Source organism: Staurois parvus, unplaced genomic scaffold (genome assembly GCF_062004578.1).
Source record: "Staurois parvus isolate SC_StPar_1 unplaced genomic scaffold, SC_StPar_1.0 ptg000697l, whole genome shotgun sequence".
In the NCBI taxonomy this organism is placed as follows: Eukaryota; Metazoa; Chordata; class Amphibia; order Anura; family Ranidae; genus Staurois; species Staurois parvus.
Genome location: NW_028318493.1, coordinates 2,070,090 through 2,092,140, shown reverse-complemented (window position 1 = coordinate 2,092,140; position 22,051 = coordinate 2,070,090). Strand labels below are relative to the sequence as shown.

At 43.6% G+C, this 22,051-nt stretch overlaps 1 protein-coding gene across 12 annotated transcripts in view; it reads right to left on the bottom strand.

Annotated features, from left to right (window-relative positions):
- ABLIM1 (actin binding LIM protein 1) overlaps positions 1-22,051 on the bottom strand; it is a 419,225-nt gene that overhangs the window by 99,488 nt on the left and 297,686 nt on the right. For all 12 annotated transcript variants that reach the window (XM_089653044.1, XM_089653039.1, XM_089653047.1 and 9 more), the window contains exons 7-8: positions 18,071-18,158; positions 2,226-2,284 (exon numbers count right to left, since the gene is read on the bottom strand). In XM_089653044.1, coding sequence (XP_089509170.1) covers positions 2,226-2,284; positions 18,071-18,158 — 147 coding nt within the window. The remainder of the gene's footprint in view (positions 1-2,225; positions 2,285-18,070; positions 18,159-22,051) is intronic.

Sequence of the window (22,051 nt, the reverse complement as noted above, 5' to 3'; positions counted from 1 at the left end):
TTTGCATCAACTAATTTGAATCAAACTGAAGATTTTGTAATCTAAGTTATATTATTAATCTTACTTTCAATTTAATGAGCTAAACGAATGTTCTATAAAATTCAATTTTGTCAAAATTTTGGAAATTGTTCTTGTGTTCATTGAGACATTGATTAAAATCTACATTTCAAAAAGGGTGTACTGATTGTATACACAAACCCTAGCCCCAGCACTTCTAAGAAACACACATAAGTAAGAAAAGGGAGCTCATTAATAAAAATAATAATAGTACATTTATAACCTTGTATCTTCTCTCAGGTCTCTGTATATTTTTCTCAAACAAAAAAAGCCAAAAAAAATGCAAAGACTAAAAAAAAAAAAGATGGTGAGTTAGTATGTGGTGTCAGTGTTACAGAGCAGGGAGTAACAAGTGAATTCAACACAATTCGTGAATCAAATACCCCAAAGGCCAAGAGGGGACCCAGGAGGATGTCACACAGTGATGTTAATTGTACAGAGGCTGAAATAGAGTTATGTCACTGGATAACAACACAATACCTTCCTCTGTCTGAACCTCGGAAATAAGGGAGGTAATCTCTGCAGAGACATGACATATAACTGAATGTGTATTGTGGAATCAGAGGCTGATCTGTACTACAGTTCTCAGCACATTAATACTGTATAGAGGTATGACATCAAACCCATCCAACAAGTGTGACAGGAGTAAAATATACTGATTACTCTGCTCTGCTGAAGGACTCTGCTCCTTCCTTTATATAACTCTCCTCTCCTGAAATACTCTGCACTGCTGGAGGACTCTGCTCCTTCCTCTATCTAACTCTCCTCTCCTGAAATACTGAGCTCTGCTGGAGGACTCTGCTCCTTCCTCTATCCATCTCTCCTCTCCTGAAATACTCTGCTCTGCTGAAAGACTCTGCTCCTTCCTCTATCCATCTCTCCTCTCCTGAAATACTCTGCCCTGCTGGAGGACTCTGCTCCTTCCTCTATCCAACTCTCCTCTCCTGAAATACTCTGCTCTGCTGAAAGACTCTGCTCCTTCCTCTATCCATCTCTCCTCTCCTGAAATACTCTGCCCTGCTGGAGGACTCTGCTCCTTCCTCTATCCAACTCTCCTCTCCTGAAATACTCTGCTCTGCTGGAGGACTCTGCTCTTTCCTCTATCTAACTCTCCTCTCCTGAAATACTGTGCTCTGCTGGAGGACTCTGCTCCTTCCTCTATCCAACTCTCCTCTCCTGAAATACTCTGCTCTGCTGGAGGACTCTGCTCTTTCCTCTATCCAACTCTCCTCTCCTGAAATATTCTGCCCTGCTGGAGGACTCTGCTGCTTCCTCTCTCCAACTCTCCTCTCCTGAAATACTCTGCTCTGCTGAAAGACTCTGCTCCTTCCTCTATCCATCTCTCCTCTCCTGAAATACTCTGCTCTGCTGGAGGACTCTGCTCCTTCCTCTGTCTCACGCTCTTTTCCTGAAATACTCTGCACTGTTGGAGGACCTCCATCCTAATTAGACAGAGGTGCTGTTCAGCAAATAATTTTTCTCTAATGCCCATCAACAACAGTTGATTGAAAGATTAAGTTCCATCTAGCCCAGATAGTGCTAAAAGGTTCACCCATGATTCGAATTTTGATTCAGCAGGAATTGGACAAAATTTGATTCATGTGTGGCCATATTAAGCTCTGTTGCTAAGTCCTGATATCCACAACAATAAATAATTATGTGATTTCCCAGAACAGAACATTCTTCAGTCCCAAAGAACAGCCAAGATCAGAGCAGAATGATCACTTTCACTGTGACTCTGAACCAACTTCTCAGAATTTCCACACACTGAGTTGGTCAGCACAGAGGTCACAACCGATGTCCCAGAATGAGAGTCAGCCGGAGACTCACACAATGAAACAATCTGCAGCAACCCTCTAAGAGCTGATATAAAGTCACAGTGATGCAAAACAACCCTGTCGTGGGGTACTCAGGGGAAATCACACATGGGCCGATAGATAAAACTCTGCAAAATAATTACTTCCAATAATTTCACAGATTTTACTCATTTATGAACCTTTTACTGAAAATAATTTAAAGGGTATGTTACCCCTATATTTAACATTGCCACACAGCCACCGTTCTTGTAGATGTCCCTCTGAGGTTTTGGTATAGGAGTTTAGTATTGAATAAATGTGTCCTCATTATAGAGGTCTGAAACACATTGTCAAGGACGGGAGGACACTTACCCGCAACTTCTCCTCCGCCTTGGTGCTTTGTTTACAGTCGGGATGCCAGACCGTGGAACCTGCAGAAAGCAGAAGAGACAACTCAGCGGGAGAGAATGACAGCTGCACCCACAGGAAGATCCTAATTGGTCAGTTTTGCAAAATGTGCTAACAAATATTCAACAGGTTGGCCAGTCTTAAAGGATAAGTCAGGAAAAAAAGTGTGTAGTGGACCAAGAGAGGCCACCTAGAAAGAGGCTTAAAGGAGAACCAACCGCGGTGTAACCAAACCAAACACTTTATGGAGATTAAATTTAAGGAAAATTAGGCCAAGTGGCCGACAATCCTCCAATCACCATTAAAATGAGGTTAGATAACGTCCTCACCTTAACATACAGGCCCGGGCACCGCACATCCACTCACATTCTCTGCATAGCATAAACTCGGTCTCATGTAGAGCATAACATCAGGCCAACGATCTCAAGACTAACAGTGGGTGCTGACAACTAGTAAACTGGCTTTAACATGCTTACATAAATGTAATCTCAATAAAGTTGTTTGGCTTGATTACACCGCGGTTGGTTCTCCTTTAAGCCCCTTTCTAGGTGGTCTCTCTTGATCCACTACACAAATTTTTTCTGACATGACCCCAGCTTTGGAGGACCCCACCGATTAAATTTATGGTGAGTCGGTGACCTTCCCCAGCACTTTGAGATCTCCCCTTCGTGGGTGAAGTATATCCTTGCGCTAGCCTTTTATACATTTATAGTTAAAGGATAAGTCCACTATAATGGAAACATGGTTTTGCATACATCTTTTTTTATTTATTATTGTCCAGAATAAAAAAATACATATTTTTTAAATATTGCATTTTTAACGAGGAAATATTGACAATATTGCATACTAATATATATGCCATCTGCAATCCATCCAGCAGCTGGGTTCTTCTCTCCTTTTCACTTAGCTTCAAAAACTTAGTGAGCCATAAGAGAAGAGACTCCTCCCTCATCACACGGCTAGGTTTCAATCAGACAAAGGGAGCTGCAAAGCAAGCTGCTCTGCTGTACTGTTTCTCTTTGGCTAGCGCACAGTGCTTTGGGAATTCTATGTCATGTATCAAATATTATTTGTCATATATACACACACACACACACACACACACTATACTGCCAAAAGTATTGGGACGCCTGCCTTTACACGCAAATGAACTTTAAGTCTTAGGGTTCAATATTGAGTTGGCCCACCCTTTGCAGGTATACCATCCTCAACTCTTCTGGGAAGGCTGTCCACAAGGTTTAGGAGTGTGCTTATGGGAAAGTCTGACCATTCTTACAGAAGCACATTTGTGAGGTCAGGCACTGATGTCGGACGAGAAGGCCTGGCTTGCTGTCTCTGCCCTAATTTATCGCAAAGGTGGTCTATCGGGTTGAGGTCAGGACTCTGTGCAGGCCAGTCAAGTTCCTCCACCCCAAACTCGCTCATCCATGTCCTTATGGACCTTGCTTTGTGCACTGATGCGCAGTCATGTTGGAACAGGAAGGGGCCATCCCCAAACTCTTCCCACAAAGTTGGGAGCATGAAATTGTCCTAAATGTCTTGGTATGCTGGCACCTTAAGAGTTCCCTTCACTGGAACTAGGGGGCCAAGCCCAATCCCTGAAGAACAGTCTCATACCATAATCCCACCTCCACCAAACTTTGCACTTGGCACAATTCATTCAGGCAAGTACCGTTCTCCTGGCAACTGCCAAATCCAGACACATCCATTGGATTGCTAGACAGAGAAGCATGTTTGGTCACTCCAGAGAACACGTCTCCACTGCTCTAGAGTCCAGTAGTGATGTGCTTTATACCACTGCATCCGATGCTTTGCATTGCACTTGGTGATGTAAGGCTCGGATGCAGCTGCTTGGCCATGGAAACCCATTCCATGAAGCTCTCTATGCACTTTTGTGCTAATCTGAAGGCCACATGAAGTTTGGAGGTCTTTAGCTATTGACTCTGCAGACAGTTGGCGACTTCTGCGCACTGTGCTCTTCAGCATGCACTGACCCCGCTCTGTCATTTTACGTGGCCTACCACTTGGTGGCTGAGTTGCTGTTCTTCCCAGTTGCTTCCACTTTGTTATAATACCACTAACAGTTGACCGTGAAATATTTAGCAGCCAGGAAATATCACAGATGGACTTATTACACAGGTGACAACCTATCACGGGACCACGCTTGAATTCACTGAGCTCCTGAGAGCGACCCATTCTTTCACAAATGTTTGTAGAAGCAGTCTGCATGCCTAGGTGATGATTTTATACACCTGTGGCCATGGAGGAGATTGGAACACCTGAATCCAATGATTTGGAGGGCTGGCCCAATACTTTTGGCAATATAGTATATATATGTATATATATATATATACAGTCAGGTCCATAAATATTGGAACATCAACACAATTCTAACATTTTTGGCTCTATACACCACCACAATGGATTTGAAATGAAACAAACAAGATGTGCTTTAACTGCAGACTGTCAGCTTTAATTTGAGGGTATTAACATCCAAATCAGGTGAACGGTGTAGGAATTACAACAGTTTGCATATGTGCCTCTCACTTGTTAAGGGACCAAAAGTAATGGGACAGAATAATAATCATAAATCAAACTTTCACTTTTTAATACTTGGTTGCAAATCCTTTGCAGTCAATTACAGCCTGAAGTCTGGAACGCATAGACCTCACCAGACGCTGGGTTTCATCCCTGGTGATGCTCTTCCAGGCCTCTACTGCAACTGTCTTCAGTTCCTGCTTGTTCTTGGGGCATTTTCCCTTCAGTTTTGTCTTCAGCAAGTGAAATGCATGCTCAATCGGATTCAGGTCAGGTGATTGACTTGGCCATTGCATAACGTTCCACTTCTTTCCCTTAAAAAACTCTTTGGTTGCTTTTGCAGTCTGCTTTGGGTCATTGTCCATCTGCACTGTGAAGCAGCGTCCAATGAGTTGTGAAGCATTTGGCTGAATATGAGCAGATAATACTGCCCGAAACACTTCAGAATTCATCCTGCTGCTTTTGTCAGCAGTCACATCATCAATAAATACAAGAGAACCAGTTCCATTGGCAGCCAAACATGCCCACGCCATGACACTACCACCACCATGCTTCACTGATGAGGTGGTATGCTTAGGATCATGAGCAGTTCCTTTCCTTCTCCATACTCTTCTCTTCCCATCACTCTGGTACAAGTTGATCTTGGTCTCATCTGTCCATAGGATGTTGTTCCAGAACTGTAAAGGCTTTTTTAGATGTCGTTTGGCAAACTCTAATCTGGCCTTCCTGTTTTTGAGGCTCACCAATGGTTTCCATCTTGTGGTGAACCCTCTGTATTCACTCTGGTGAAGTCTTCTCTTGATTGTTGACTTTGACACACATATACCTACCTCCTGGAGAGTGTTCTTGATCTGGCCAACTGTTGTGAAGGGCGTTTTCTTCACCAGGGAAAGAATTCTTCGGTCATCCACCACAGTTGTTTTCCGTGGTCTTCCGGGTCTTTTGGTGTTGCTGAGCTCACTGGTGCGTTCCTTCTTTTTAAGACTGTTTCAAGCAGTTGTTTTAGCCACGCCTAATGTTTTTTCTATCTCTCTGATGGGTTTGTTTTGTTTTTTCAGCCTAATGATGGCTTGCTTCACTGATAGTGACAGCTCTTTGGATCTCATCTTGAGAGTTGACAGCAACAGATTCCAAATGCAAATAGCACACTTGAAATGAGCTCTGGACCTTTTATCTGCTCATTGTAATTGGGATAATGAGGGAATAACACACACCTGGCCATGGAACAGCTGAGAAGCCAATTATCCCATTACTTTTGGTCCCTTAACAAGTGGGAGGCACATATGCAAACTGTTGTAATTCCTACAATGTTCACCTGATTTGGATGTAAATACCCTCAAATTAAAGTTGACAGTCTGCAGTTAAAGCACATCATGTTCGTTTCATTTCAAATCCATTGTGGTGGTGTATAGAGCCAAAAATGTTAGAATTGTGTTGATGTTCCAATATTTATGGACCTGACTGTATATATATACATATATATACTATATTGCCAAAAGTATTGGGCCAGCCCTCCAAATCATTGGATTCAGGTGTTCCAATCTCCTCCATGGCCACAGGTGTATAAAATCATCACCTAGGCATGCAGACTGCTTCTACAAACATTTGTGAAAGAATGGGTCGCTCTCAGGAGCTCAGTGAATTCAAGCGTGGTCCCGTGATAGGTTGTCACCTGTGTAATAAGTCCATCTGTGATATTTCCTGGCTGCTAAATATTTCACGGTCAACTGTTAGTGGTATTATAACAAAGTGGAAGCAACTGGGAAGAACAGCAACTCATCCACCAAGTGGTAGGCCACGTAAAATGACAGAGCGGGGTCAGTGCATGCTGAAGAGCACAGTGCGCAGAAGTCGCCAACTGTCTGCAGAGTCAATAGCTAAAGACCTCCAAACTTCATGTGGCCTTCAGATTAGCACAAAAGTGCATAGAGAGCTTCATGGAATGGGTTTCCATGGCCAAGCAGCTGCATCCGAGCCTTACATCACCAAGTGCAATGCAAAGCATCGGATGCAGTGGTATAAAGCACATCACTACTGGACTCTAGAGCAGTGGAGACGTGTTCTCTGGAGTGACCAAACATGCTTCTCTGTCTAGCAATCCAATGGATGTGTCTGGATTTGGCAGTTGCCAGGAGAACGGTACTTGCCTGAATGAATATATATATGACAGTTTTAAAACCTGTAAATGTAACCCTAATACAGTATGCATTTCTTGATATTTGTAAAATTATTGCACCAAAATATATGCGCCAGCTTTGAATGTATGGTCATATGAGCCTTTTTATCTCATTGAGCTAACAAAGTAACCTTTTCTATTCCTGTGGCAGCAGTAAGGGCTCGTTCACAGTTGGCTGTTTTACCAACGCATGCCAAACGCCCCTATAGCGTTTGGCAAGCGTTGGTCCGGCGTTTGCTGAGCGTTTTTTAACGCTCGGCAAACGCTCCGCAAACGCTGCATGCGCGGTTTAGCGGCGGTTGCTAGGCATTTGCCGAGCGTTAATAACGCCCACAAACGCCTATAATGCAGTTTGAGTGGTGTTACCGCTCCGCAAACGCCCCGCAACCGCGTCGCAAACGCACCGCAAACGCCGGCCGGGCGTTTGCGGAGCGGCACCATAGACGAGAATAGGAGGCTTCAAAGCCTCCTGACTCGACCAGAGGCGTCCGTTTTGCCGCGACGCGACGCAAACGCTCCCGTTAGAACAGCACCATGTGCTGTAATGTGCAGAATTGGCAGAGGCGTTTGGGAAGCGGTAAAAACGCTTCCCAAACGCCTCTCTGCCGCCTGCACACAAGGCTAGTGTGAACGTAGCCTAAGAAAGAAGCTCATTTACAGGAGGGTTTGCTGCATGCTGTAAAGTCTCTGAGGCTGAACGCAAGCTTTGGGAATGTTTCACTGTGTCCCGTACATAACGGTCACTAGCAGTTCCCTAAAGCCATTGCTGCTATCAACGTCTATCCTCCAAACTCAGGGTCAAGGCTATATATAGCCATCATACTACCCTAGGATATATGCATGATGGCACCCTTTGCACATGTGATCATTATTTTAGCAAGTACTAATTGTAGAATGCTCTACTGTAGGATCTTCATTCCAATTTTCATAGCCAACTCTTCTCAACATTCCCTCCCATAAGGAGTCTGACTCTTCTCAACGTCCCCTCTCATAGAGTCTCCTGACTCTTCTCACCATCCCCTCCCACAAACAGCCTCCTGACTGTTCTCAACACCCCCTCCCATAAAGGGGCAACACACTCTTCTCAAAATCCCCTCCCATATTGAGTCCCCTGACTCTACTCACTATCCTCTCTCATAGAGAGCCTCATGACTCTTCTCAACATCCCTTCCCATAGAAAGCCTCCTGACTCTTCTCAACATCCCTTCCCATAGAGAGCCTCGTGACTCTTCTCAACATCCCTTCCCATAGAGAGCCTCCTTACTCTTGTCAACTCCCTCTGAGACACAAATTTCCAGAGGTGGCCAGAAAGTGAAAACAGAAAAGTTTGTAAAATTTAGGGCTCAGTACCCCCCTCACCTTGCTGCCCTAGGCTACGATCCACGAGCGCCATTTTCATTTTCGTTAACAGACTGGTGATCTGTTACAGCTTCCAGTGACTATCGTGCTGCTGCAAGATGGTCAGATCACAGCTAAACCAGCCAATGACTCTGCAAACTTCCCCATATCTCTGCAGCTGGGAACCACATGGGAAACACAGCTCAAAGAGGGCCCCTCTCCAGGGCAAAGAGCACAAATATTTATCCCAACTCTGACAGCCAGCATCTCTCCACTTCAAGGGAAGATTCTGAATTATTTGACAACCACAAATAGGCTGCAGGCTCCATTTGTATTACATTGGTGACTTAAATTGCCAGTCAGTCATGTTTATGTATTAGATATCCCTTTGGAGTTCCAGATCTTCTCCAAATCCCTCTCTGGTGACTGTTTATATCCTCATATATATGAATACCCCATACACATTATTTATTTACTGATATCATCAAATCCTTCAATCTGCATTTTTATTCCTGTTTGTAACTTTTTAAATGTTTTTATTTTTAGATTATATTTTGCTTCAAGGATGGTTATTTTGGCAGTATTTGGACATGTCTAATTTATTACTTCCCATCTAGAAATAATGCGCAGTCTGAAAGTTATTTCTTTGAAGTTAAAAAATTGTGAGATGCCATTACGATAATTTTTATAGCGCATGTCTAGATTTATTTATTAGAGGTACTTACATACAGAGCCAGATCTAGCCTATCTGACCTGGGGGGTGCAGTAAACAAAAATGTCAGGGGTGCATACGGTCAACACTGTGTGTGTGAGTCACTGACAGTCTGTCACACAGGGGGTTATTTACTAAAACTGGAGAATGCTAAATTTGGTGAAGCTCTGTATAGAAACCAATCAACTTTCAGGTGTTATTGCCAAAGCTTGATCAAATAAATTATAGTTAGAAGCTGACTGGCTAACATGCACAGCTGCACCAGATTCTCCCCCACAGTGTCATGACCTGGGAAACACTATTATGTATTAAATTGTCATTAAATTATGGTGATTAAACAAAATCTGTGCCCCCATATATCAGATGTCCTATCAGAGACCCACTTTACATCAGGGGTCCTCAGAGTCCATTGGTAAATAAAAACAAACAAGGGCGCACTCTCATCGTGCATTACCGTGGTATAACACATAATTTATTAAATAAAAAGATGTATACTCACAAACTAATGTGATTATAGGCAGTAAAGGTGATCCACAAATACAGTCACTGTGTCTAATGATGCGGATAAGTTGACGCGTTTCGGGAGCTAAACCCCCTTCCTCAGAGTCCTTCTTTACATCATGACTACTAATCAGTCTCCCTTTACATCAGGTGTCTCGATCAGAGTGCCTCCTTACATCAGTGTCCCCATACACCAGGTGTCCCCATCAGAGTGCTCCTTTACATCAGTGGTCCTATCAGAGTGCTCCGGTACATCAGGTGCCCCCATCAGAGTGCCCTGTTATATTAGTGTCCCTAATAGAGCCCCTCCTTGCATCAATAACAGTGTCATCTTATATATGATCAGTAATCCCCAACAGAGTGCCCCCTTATAACAGGTGTCCCTATCAGAGTGCCCACCTTACATCAGCTATCCCAATCAGAGTGCCCCCTTACATTACGTGTCCCCATCAGAAAGCCCCTTACATCAGCTGTCTCCATCAGAGTGCCTCCTTACATTATGTTTCCCCATCAGAGTGCCCCCTTAAATCAGCTGTCCCTATCAGAGAGCCCCTTACATCAGTTGTCCCCATCCAAATGCCCCCTTATATCAGCTGCCCCCATCAGAGTGCCCCCTTACATCATGTGTCCCCATCCAAAGGCCCCCTTACATCAGTTGTCTCCATCAGAGTGCCCCCTTACATCAATTTTCTGCATCAAACTGGCTCATAGATCAGTGGATGCCATCTCAGAGATGAAGGGGGGGCACAAGTAAAATCTGAGGGGGCAAAGCCCATCCCAGCACCCCCTAGATCAGGTCTTGCTTACATAGCGCCATCAATTTACACGGCTTTATTTTAATCCTGATTCAAGGGCGGACTGACAAATCATAGGGCCCCCGGGCAATAGGGGATTATGGGGCCCCTGTGTCCTTGCCCACACTCAAAAAAGCCTATAAAAAAAAGGTACCAGGGGCATTTCATGGGGCCCCCTACTGACCCTGGGCCCTCGGGCAGTGCCCGAGTGCTCCAATGGTCAGTCCGCCCCTGTCCTGATCCATAGGTAGCCAGAACTAATCCTGATCCATAGGTAGCCAGGACTAAGGTATAATATTTTAAATTCCAACTCCAGGAATTAAAAAAACAATACCTACCTTTACAATGGTGACAACTGTTCTGGTGACAACACAAAATTTAGGATTTTCTTTTACTTCACTCTTTCTGATAATGGCAATCAGGGCATATTGGTAGGGTGAATGTGTCTAATGGGGAGATAGACTTCAATAAAAACCTGACAGGTGTTCTAATCCCTCTCCACTCTATATAAAACTATAAAAAGTGTTACCTTCAGTTCTACTTTCAATGCTTCTGAATTCTACAGGATGAGGAATATTATGTAATACTTACCTTACTCCTCGTTCCAGCAGGTTCCCTTTATCTGTTCCACTGGTCCCCCAAAACCTCTTCTAAAAGGCGCTCTGGGCAACAGTCTCACAATGACATCCTCAAGTACAATTCAGGGCCAATAGCCCACAAGCCATCCTGGAGGGACCGTCCAAATGCCCGAGCAGAGGTGAAGACCAGCGCAAGAAGAAAGGTAAGACTTCTAGTGATTCACCAGCATTGACTATTTGGTGAAAGTCAGTTTCGCTGCTTTAAGGGCTCTTTCATACTGGAGGACTCTTTCATACTGGAAGACTGTACACATGCCCCAGGCTGTCTGCATTCAGGGTCAATCACTTGCAGGTGATTGCTCCATAAGCGATCACATGTGAGCAGCTGCAATTAGCTGAGGGAGCCATCAGCCTCCCACTGCTTTCGGTGGGGCTGGTTTCAGTGGCTGATTACCCGGTGGGGTTCTCACATATACAGTGCGTATATTAAAGAAACACCCCCTTTAAAATAATCGCATTTTGTTACTTTGCAGCCTGAAATGAAGACAGACACAGTTGTTGTTTTATCCAGCTGTATTTACTCAGTGCAACTTATAACATCCAAGTGAAAAATAGAACACTAAAATGTCAGAAAAAAATTCAAAAACAGAATCGCTGAGTTGGAAAAAGGATAACCTTCCCCCCCCCCCAAAAAAAATAACTCAATCAGGTGTAGCTAATCACCTTCTCAATGGCACACAAAGCCATTTGACTTTCAACTGTGATCAGAAGTAGTCATTTCGATTAGCTCAGCATGAAAAGAGCTTTCCATTTCAGTCCCTGGAAGTGCAACTGAAGCAAACTATGGGCGGCAAGGAACTGTCAAAAGATTTCTGGGACCTCAGGAAATGGACACCAGAAAAAAAAATCAAAGGCTTTATCAATGTCTAGAAGCAGAGTGAAGTCTATTATTAGGAAATGGAAATGGAAGGTATTTGGTACAACACAGACCCTCCCTGGATTAGGATGTCGATCCAAACTGGATGAAAGAGCCAGGAGGAAACTGGTCAGAGAGGCTACCAAGAGGCCTACAGCAACTCTGAAGAAGTTGGAGAAAAGGATGACCAAGAGTGGTGATTGTGTGCATGTGACAACAATATCACAAATCCTCCACAAATGTGTGGGAAGGTTGCAAGAAAAAAGCCGCTCCTCAACACTAAAAGGTATGTCTGGCGGAAATCCAATCCAGCTCACCATCCAAATAACATCATTCCTACAGTAAAGTATGGAGGTGGGAATATCCTGTTATGGGGGGGGGGGTGTCTCTGCAGCAGGGACTGGAGCACTCTTCAGGGTAGAAGGAAAAATGGATGGGGCAAAATACTGTCAGATTCTTGAGGAAAATCTGCTGCCCACTGCCAGGTTGTCAATGGGAAGAAGGTTTACCTTCCAACATGACAATGACCCAGAGCACACAGCAACAATGACCCCGCAGTGGTTGGAGGAGAAAAAGGTGAATGCCCTTGCATGGCCTAGTCAGAGCCCAGACTTAAATCCCATTGGAAATCTGTGGAATGACTTGAATACTGCAGTCCACAAACTGTCATCAAATTTAACTGAACTCGAGCAGCAAATATTGCAGTCTAGATGTGCAAAGTTAGTAGAGACCTATCCCAACAGACTAATGGCTGCTATTAAAGCAAAAGGGGGTTCAACAAAATACTCACAGAAGGAGGGTTCCTTTTTCAAACTTAGTGATTCTGTTTTTGATTTTTTTTTTCCTGACATGTCTTTCACTTGGATGTTATAAGCTGCACTGAGTAAATACAGCTGGATAAAACAAAAACTGTGTCTGTCTTCATTTCAGGTTGCAAAGCAACAAAATGTGATTATTTTAAAGGAGGTTGATGCTTTTCTATACCCGCTGTCAAAGCTGTCAGGCCAATTCGCAAGTGTCAGTGTGGGCTAAATGCACTTTGGTTTACAGAAGTGAGGAAGGGTTTAAAGTCTTGCTGGATTTCTATTGCTGTGTGGTCATCAGAACTGGATGTAAAACGAAAATCTTTTTCATTCCCAATTTTCAGATTTGAACGCATACAATAATGACAATTTGATAAAGGTTTTATAGTGTTTGTTACCCCAACATTTCATGTTCCTGATATGTGTCTGTTGTACTATGTACTTGTGGTATAAAGTATCCTGTTCTCTTTGAATTGCTTCCTTTTTGTGAAATACCTGGTGGTCCTGCCAGTCTCCCTGCTTTCCTATTTTAACCACTTGCCTACTGGGCACTTATACCACCTTCCTGCCCATGCCAATTTTCAGCTTTCAGCGCTGTCGCACTTTGAATGACAATTGCGCGGTCATGCAACACTGTATCCATATGAAATTTGTATCTTTTTTTGAGACAGACAGAGCTTTCTTTTGGTGGTATTTAATCACCTCTGGGTTTTTTATGTTTTGCTAAACAAACCATAAACAACTGAAAATTTTGAAAAAAAATAGTTTCTAAGGCTGGCCATACATTATACAATTATCTGCAGATTTTTGGTTTAGATTTACCAAAAACCATATAATAGGAGGACAAACCTAAACAACACTTTCAGTTGTATCCAATTAGGCAGGCCCTTGCACTACATAGTTGAAGGTAAATCTAAAGGAAATTGGGCAGAAAATCTGCAGATAATTGTATAATGTATGGCCAGCCTTAGTTTCTGTTATAAAATTTTGTAAATAAGTGATTTTTCTCCTTCACTGATGTGCGCTAATGAGGCTGCAGTGATGGGCACTGATAGGCTGCACTGATGGGCACTGATAGGCGGCACCGATGAGGAAGCACTGGTAGGTGGCACTGGAAGGCAGCACTCATATATGGCACTGATAGGCAGCACTGACGGCACTGATAGGTGGCACTAACTGGCACTGATAGGTGGCACTGATTGGCAGCACTGATAGGCGGCACTGACTGGCAGCACTGATAGGTGGCACTGAAAGGCAGCTCAGATGGGCACTGATATGTGGCACTGATGTGCACTGGCAGGTGGCATTGATGAGCACTGACAGGTGGCATCGATGGACACTGACAGCTGGCACTGATGGGGCTACACCGATTATCGGCTCTCCTCACGAGCTATCAGCGTGACAGCTCGTGAGGAGAGAAATGTCGATAACCGTCATTTCCTTATTTACATGCGATCAGCTGTGATTGGACACAGCTGATCACATGACAGAGCCAATGTCTTTGGCTCTTCTCGTTGATCAGTGATCCGCTGTGTCCCGGGGACACAGCGCACCACCGATTCCCATGCTGCACGCCCCCGGGGCGCGTGGTTAAAGTGGGAGGATGTCATATGTCATCCTCCCAGAATGAGAGAACCGCCTTGTGCCCGTCATTTCCTTAGATGGATTAGATTTTTATTGCTGTCTGTGCCCTGTTAAGGAGATCCACCCTCTCTATTTGTCCTGTTTACCATTATCATGGAAAGTGAAGGTAAAAGAAAACCCCAAATTTAGATTTGTCCCTAGAAAAGTAATGGGTAATTTTTTAATGGGGACACTAGTTCTGGTGACCTAGGGAGCTCCAAGGGATTCCCTTAATTTGCAGGGATTTTCCTTGCTTCCTGATTCACATATGGGATAGGAAGTGAAGGTAAATCTCCTCCACTGGACACAGATGGTAAAAAAAACTGATAGAGGTAAAGCCCTCAATTACTCAATCCAAAGTGAAAAAAAAATGCCTATAGTTCTACTTTAAACTGATCACACTAGGCATGAGAACACATCCATCCTAGCGTGGTCAGTTTTGTGTCTGTGCTGGGATCACAGCCTGCATGTCCTCCAATGGCCACAGCTCTTCACTCGGAATATCAGTGTACTGCTGTTTCTCTGCTGACATACCCGCATGTACCCACCTCTCTAAACTCCTTATGCAGCTGAGAAAAGACGTCATGTGATCTCCCATTAAAAAAAAGGACAAAATGGTATTTATAATACATATGCATTGCTGTGAAAGTATTTTCCCCCTTCCCAATTTTTAATTTTTTTGCATATTTGGCACACTTAAATGATTCAGATCATCAAACACATTTTATTATTACACAAAGATAACCCACGTAAATACAAAATTCAGTTTTTAAATGATGATTTCATTTATTAAGGGAAAAAGCTGTCCAAACCTGCCTGGCCCAATGTGAAAATGTAATTGCCCCCCCCTAAACCTAATAACTGGTTGTGTGACCCTTGGCAGCAACAGCTGCAATCAAGCATTTGTGATAACTGGCAATGAGTCTTTTACATTGCTGTGGAGGAATTTTGGTCTACTCTTCTTTGCAGCATTGTTTTAATTCAGCCACACTGGAGGGTTTTCAAGCATGAATGGCCAGTTTAAGGTCATGCCAGAGTCTCAATCGGATTTTTGTTCGTGTTTTGACTAGGCCACTCCAAAACCTTCATTTTGTTTTTTTAACCATTCAGAGGTGGACTTGCTGGTGAGTTTCGGATCATTGTCCTGCTGCATAACCTAAGTGCGCTTGAGCTTGAGGTCAGGAACTGATGGCTGGACATTCTCCATCAGGATTTTCTGGTAGAGCGCAGAATTCATAGTTCTATCAATGATGGCAAGTGGTCCAGGTCCTGAAGCTGCAAAGCAGCCCCAGACCATCACACTACCACCACCACATTTGACTGTTGGTATGATGTTCTTTTTATGAATGTAACGGGACGCACACCTTCCAAAAAGTTCAGCTTTTGTCTCATCAAACCACATAATATTTGCCCAAAAATCTTGGTGATAATCAAGATGTTTTTTGGCAAATGTGAGACGAGGCTTTGTGTTCTTTATGGTCAGCAGTGGCTTTCACCTTGGAACTCTCCCATAGATTCAGTTTTACCCAGTCTCTTTCTTATTGTTGAAACATGAACACCGACCTTAAGACAGATTTCTCCAATGCAAAAATGCATATGTGTTTTTACCAAGCTTTTGCCATGCTTTCTGAGCGTTTTTAAAGGACACGAGTTAAAAACTGCACTTGCATTTTTGAGGCACTTTTCAGGCATTTTTGAAGAGCTATTCAGACAATTTTCAGGCGTTTTCCATTGATTTCAATGAGAAGAGGCGTTTTTGGGTTTTTTTAACTGAACAAACATGCTCCAAAGATGCTGCAAGCAGGCGTTTTTACACCGCAACCAAAGCGCAACGCCCCAATGTGAAAACATACATAGACATACAGAGACATACATAGGGAAGCATTTTTCTTGAGCTTTTTTGGCGCTTTTTTTTTTTAAACAAGAAACCGCTTCAAAAACTCCTCAGTGTTAAAGTAGCCTAAGTGAGCCAAGTAAGGCCAGCATTTCTTTAGATGTTGTACTGGATTCTTTATGACCTCCTATAAAAGTCATCGTTGTGCTCTTGGAGTAATTTTGGTAGGCCGGCCACTCCTGCAAAGGTTCACCACTGTTCCAAGTTTTCTCCATTTGCGGATAATGGCTCTCACTGTGGTTCACTGGAATTCCAAAGCCTTAGAAATGGCTTTGTGACACTATCCAGACTGATACAAATCAATTATTTTGTTTTTTATCTGTTCTTCAATCTCCTTAGATTGCAGCATGATGTGTTGCTTTTTGAGATCTTTTAGTGCTTCACTTTGTCAGACAGCTTCTATTTAAGTGATTTATTGATTCAACAGGTCTGGCAGTAATCAGGCCTGGGTGTGGCAAGTGAAATTTAACTCAGCTTTTCAAAAAAATTTGGTTAATCACAGTTCATTCATGGTTTAGCAAGGGGGGGGGGGGAAATAACTTTTTCACATAGGGCCAGGCAGGTTTGGACAGCTTTTTCCCTTAGTAAAGCAAATCATCATTTAAAAACTGCATTTTGCATTTACTCGAGTTGTCTTTGTTTGATGATCTGAATCATTTAAGTGAGATAAATATGCAAAAAAAAAAAAATCAGGAAGGGGGAAATCATTGTTCACAGGTGTGTGTGTGTGCGTGCGTGCGTGTGTGTGTTTGTTGCCTTGCATTTCTGCTTTAAACTGAATAGGTTGTTCATGTTCTGTTTTTCTCAACATTTCTTCTGACTGACAAGGAAAATAAAGATTTACAATCTACAAGCTGTTCTTGAGAAAGCTGAAAAACGAGAATATAAAATGTAAAGGGTCACGATGTAACAAGCATAGCGTGACCTGACTATTTGCACAGAGGAAAAGTTCTGGATAAAAGATGATTGGAAGCCTTAAAAAGAAGGCAGTCTGGGCCAACTACGAAACATTTATCAGCAGAACAAAAGCCTCTCCTGGGCCAATGTAAACATTATTACCGACAGAGGCCAGAGACAGCTCGAATCACACAGTGTGGACCGCGCAGGGTTGTGGGGGCTTCTACCAATGTCAGGGAGAGAGGAGAGGAAGCTGCAAGGAATCCAGATCCCTTTTCATACCAATATAAATACAGATTTATTGATAACTATTGTATTTATTCAATAAACCGGAGCAAAGTGCAATATCCCAACTTGAACAAATATCAGAAAGATTAGGCCTCATGGCCGGTGTTCATATCAAAGCAAAAAGAGGAAGGCAGAAAGGAAGAAGGAAGGAAGGAAGGAAGGAAAGTCTTTCACCTACTCTCTTCCTTCCTTCCTTCCTTCTTTCATTCTTCAAGCTCTTTTTTCCTTCCTTCCTTCCTCCAGACAGGAAGGAACGAAGGAAGGAACGAAGGAAGGAAAAAAAAGCGTGAAGAATGAAAGAAGGAAGGAAAGAGTAGGTGAAAGAGGAGAAGGAAAGGAGATGAGAGGAGAGGAAGGGAAAAGGAAAGGGAGCAAGGAAGGGAAGGGAGGGGAAAACAAGGAAGGGAGGAAAGAAGGGAGGGAGGGAAAAAGATGGTGAAGGACGGAGGAAGGGAGTGGGTGAAAGAGTAAGAGAGAAGGGACGTTAGGGAAGAAAAAAGAAAAGAAAAAAAAAAACGAAAAGAAAAGAAAAAAGGAGCAACCTTTTTTTTTTTTTTTTTTAACTGTGCAACCCCGTTATGCTTACTTATGCTACTAATTCCAAATTAAAATGTAAAATGAGGTAATGTGAGGAGGCCAGCACTGTCTGCTGAAATGAGAGAAGAGGCAGAAGGCTCATCCTACAAATAAAACAGGAATTCATAAACAGATGAGAGAATAGTCAGTATACAGATAACGAGGGGTGCCTCACCTTGCAGGTACATTTCCTCTCCTTCGGTGAACATCTGGTGGCATCTGCTGCATCGTGCACAGCTCGGGTGATAGTGCTTGTCCCCAGCCTGCGGAGACAAATACAGAGATGGCGCTCAGCACAGGTCACACCAGAACCCTGAAGAGAACATTTACTTCCATTATCTGAGCTTTGTTTGCAATTGAAGGCAGGACTTCAGAGTTTTACATTCCTTTGAGAATATTCTGGGACAGAACCAAGAAAACAAAATAGAGCAAGAGATACAGAGAGATTTGGAAGCAAAGGGGTTCAATCTACCCATTATGTCATGTAATGGATAAAGATGGGAAAACCGAAATCCTCCAATGGTATCCTAAAGAAGAGAGCACTTCCTTTGGAAGAATACCTTACATTCCATTGCTAAAAGCAGTATTAAACCCAAAGAAAAAATGTTTTATGTTGCAGCTTAACAATCCTTAAAGTGGAGTTCCACCCAAAAGAGGAAATTCCGCTTTAAAGATTGGTCCCCCGCTTCCCATTAAGGAGTGGCACCTTTGGGGAGCAGGTACCCGAAATTGACAGGTACCCGCTCCCACTTCTACTGCGTTCGTCTAGAAGTGGAAGAAGCAGAAGTTGTCCTCCTACCCTCCCTCCCCGTAGTCTTGTGGGACACGTGACAGATCCCAGAAGACGACGAGGCCATTCAGGAAGCACAGCACTACTTGCGCATGCGCAGTGGGCACCCGGCTGTGACAGCTTGCCCACACTGAAGATGCTGGTCCCCTGGAATACAGGACGGTCGATGAAATGGGCTGCGGGGAGGACACCGCGGGATCGAGGGACAGGTAAGTGGCTGTTTTTTAAAAGTCAGCAGCTACAGTTTTTGTAGCTGCTGACTTTTATTTTTTTACAGAGTGAGTGGAACTCCGCTTTAAGGACCCATTCACATGAGGTGCGGTAGGACTGCGTTGGGTGGCTATTCCAGTACAGTCCCACCACAATACAAGGCAAATTGCCCTGTCTCCTACCTGGCCGGTTTACACCGCTGAAATGAAAGCAGTGCGACAGCAGGCGTCACTTTTTTTCAGTGCAGCACAGTGCATCCGAATCCACCACCTCACACAGCTCTGCACCCAAAACACCTTCTTCTAATGTCAATAAGTGACATTTCATTATAGTTTATTTTAAAAAAAGGAAACAGCCCAATGAAGCACTGCTTTTATTCCACCACCTACCCGCAGCTGGGTCCGGTTATGTGATTCAGCTTCTCTGGCTCCCCTGTCTAAGGAAGCACTTGAGAATCGCTGGAAATTCTGGGAACCATGAAGTCACCCATAGGCTGTTGGTGTTCCCTCCTCTCCCCTGCAGCAGCTGCTGAAACAGGGAACTGGAGCTGCAGATTACGTGACCGGACTGAAAATAGATGAGTACACAGATCCAATTTTTTTTTACAGGGTATGAAGGATAGGTAGGAGCAGGAGTGTTTTTACCACAAGGCAAACAAGGCATTTGCCTAGGGTGGCATTTTTCGGGGGGGCAGCACCTCTCCCTCAGAAGAAGGGATGGAAGAAGGGACATGCGTGCCATGGGAACCAGGTGGGATCTGAGAGAGGCTGCGGGCTGCTTGATGGATTTCTGAAGGTGTGGAGATGAGTGTCTTTCTCTCTATCACCAGAGAGGGGGGGGGGTGGAAGGCTCTCCCGGGTGGAGGGCAAGGGTGTTGTTGGTCAATGTCAGGTTCTCTCCACGGAAGGGAGATGGGGGGTTGGTCCATGTCTGTGGGGGCAGGCGATTTTTGTGTTGCCTAGGGCAGCACAAAACCTAAATACACCACTGTGTAGGAGGAGGGGGGAGAACATATAAGAATACTTAATCAATTTGATCCATGTATGTTCACTCTGGTTGTGCCCCATTTGATCGACTTGTGTACAACCATCCTGTAGGGTTTTTTCCAAACAATTAGTACCAGCGGCTATAAGTGGCAACACTAATCATTGTGTTCTGCCAGCAGGGAAGGCTCCCCACCGGCAGAGCAAAAGGCAACTGTCAAGGCATAAATGACTAAATGAATCCACAGCAATCAAATAGACCTTCCTAAACTATATAATATATCTAAATGTATTTGGTATGTGCTATAGCTACCTGCATAGGTGAGTGTAACCAGTGGGCCCCATAGCATTCACATGGTGTGTAATCTGGCATGGCATCAGAGACTGTTCATGCCCACAGAGGCTGGATAAAACTTGAGCCGATTTGCAATCTGTTCTCTCTCACAGTTCTGCTCATGCATGGGGAGCCTCAAATATGCTTCAGCAGAGGCCGGAGACAAGAAGAATGTACTCTAATGTGATAACAGATGAGTGACCTGAGTTTAGTAAATACGGACTGTCTGGCATGTTTCATGCTCAGGATCTGATTGCAGGAGGGCGGAGGGGGGATTCTGAAATTTCATCTTGTTATTGCGGACCGCACCTTCCAGCAATGTGAGGAATGAGCCGATTCTCTTGTAATGAAAGGGTCAGCAGGTCGCCTACCAAGTAAACACACCACATTCACATCAGTAGTGACTAATATACTGCAGATTACTGTGGATACTGCTCCAGGAGACATTTGAAATGAGAACTCTAGTATTTTTATTCAGTGTATTTAGTGACCATTGACAATGGATCTAGACAAGCAGCCCTGATGAAGGGGACATGGTCATTGCACCGAAATGTGCTGGCTTTATACTCCCACATATATAATATCCATGATTAAGATGCATTTGTCTGCCTTTTTTCTATTGGGGTTTGATCTTGATCACATGACATCACAGCGCCTACTTTTACACATAGCCTCTTAATGATCACATGACATCACAATGTTCACTTTCATATCACTGGCCCTGGATGATCACATCACACTGTTAGCTTTCACTACACTGGCCCTGGATGATCACATGATTTTCAGCTTTTACTAGATTGGATCTGGATGATCACATGACATCACACTTTAAACTTTCACTATATTGGATCTGGATGATCACATGACATCAGTGTCAGCCTTTCCTACTCTGGTTCTGGATGATCACATGGCATCACACTTTCAGCTGTCACTACACTGGTCCTGGATGATCACATGACATCACACTTTCAGCTTTCACTACACTGGTTCTGGATGATCACATGACATCACACTTTCAGCTTTCACTACACTGGTCCTGGATGATCACATGACATCACACTTTCACCTTTCAATACACTGATTCTGGATGATCACATGATACCACACTTTCAGCTTTCACTACACTGGGTCTGGATAATCACATAACACCACACTTTTAACTTTCACAATATTGGATCTGGATGATCACGTGACATCAACGTGTCAGTCTTCACTACACTGGTCCTGGATGATCACGACATCACACTTTCAGCTTTCACTACACTGGTCCTGGATGATCACATGACATCACACTTTCAGCTTTCACTACACTGGCTCTGGATTATCACATGACATCACACTTTAAACTTTCACTATATTGGATCTGGATGATCACATGACATCACAGTGTCAGCCTTCACTACACTGGTTCTGGATGATCACATGACATCACACTTTTAACTTTCACTATATTGGATCTGGATGATCACATGACACCACACTTTCAGCTTTCACTATACTGGCCCTAAATGATCACACGTCAGCTTTTACTACATTGCCTCTGAATGATCACATGACACCATACTGTCTCCTTTCACCACACTGGCTCTGGATGACCACATGGCATCACGCTGTCAGCTTTCTGTTACAGCAGATTGACGATTACACACAAATAACATTTAAAGGAAATATTTTTCTCTATAAACGTGAGTTTTGTTAGATACGAGTGTCCCTGGCCTTTGCAATGCCTCCATATCCCAGAAAGTTTTCGGCCAATTATCGGCTTGTCCTAAAAAAATGCAGCCGTAATACACTACCCAAGCCTGTAGGACCTGCACAATGTGTAAGCAATTACTACAA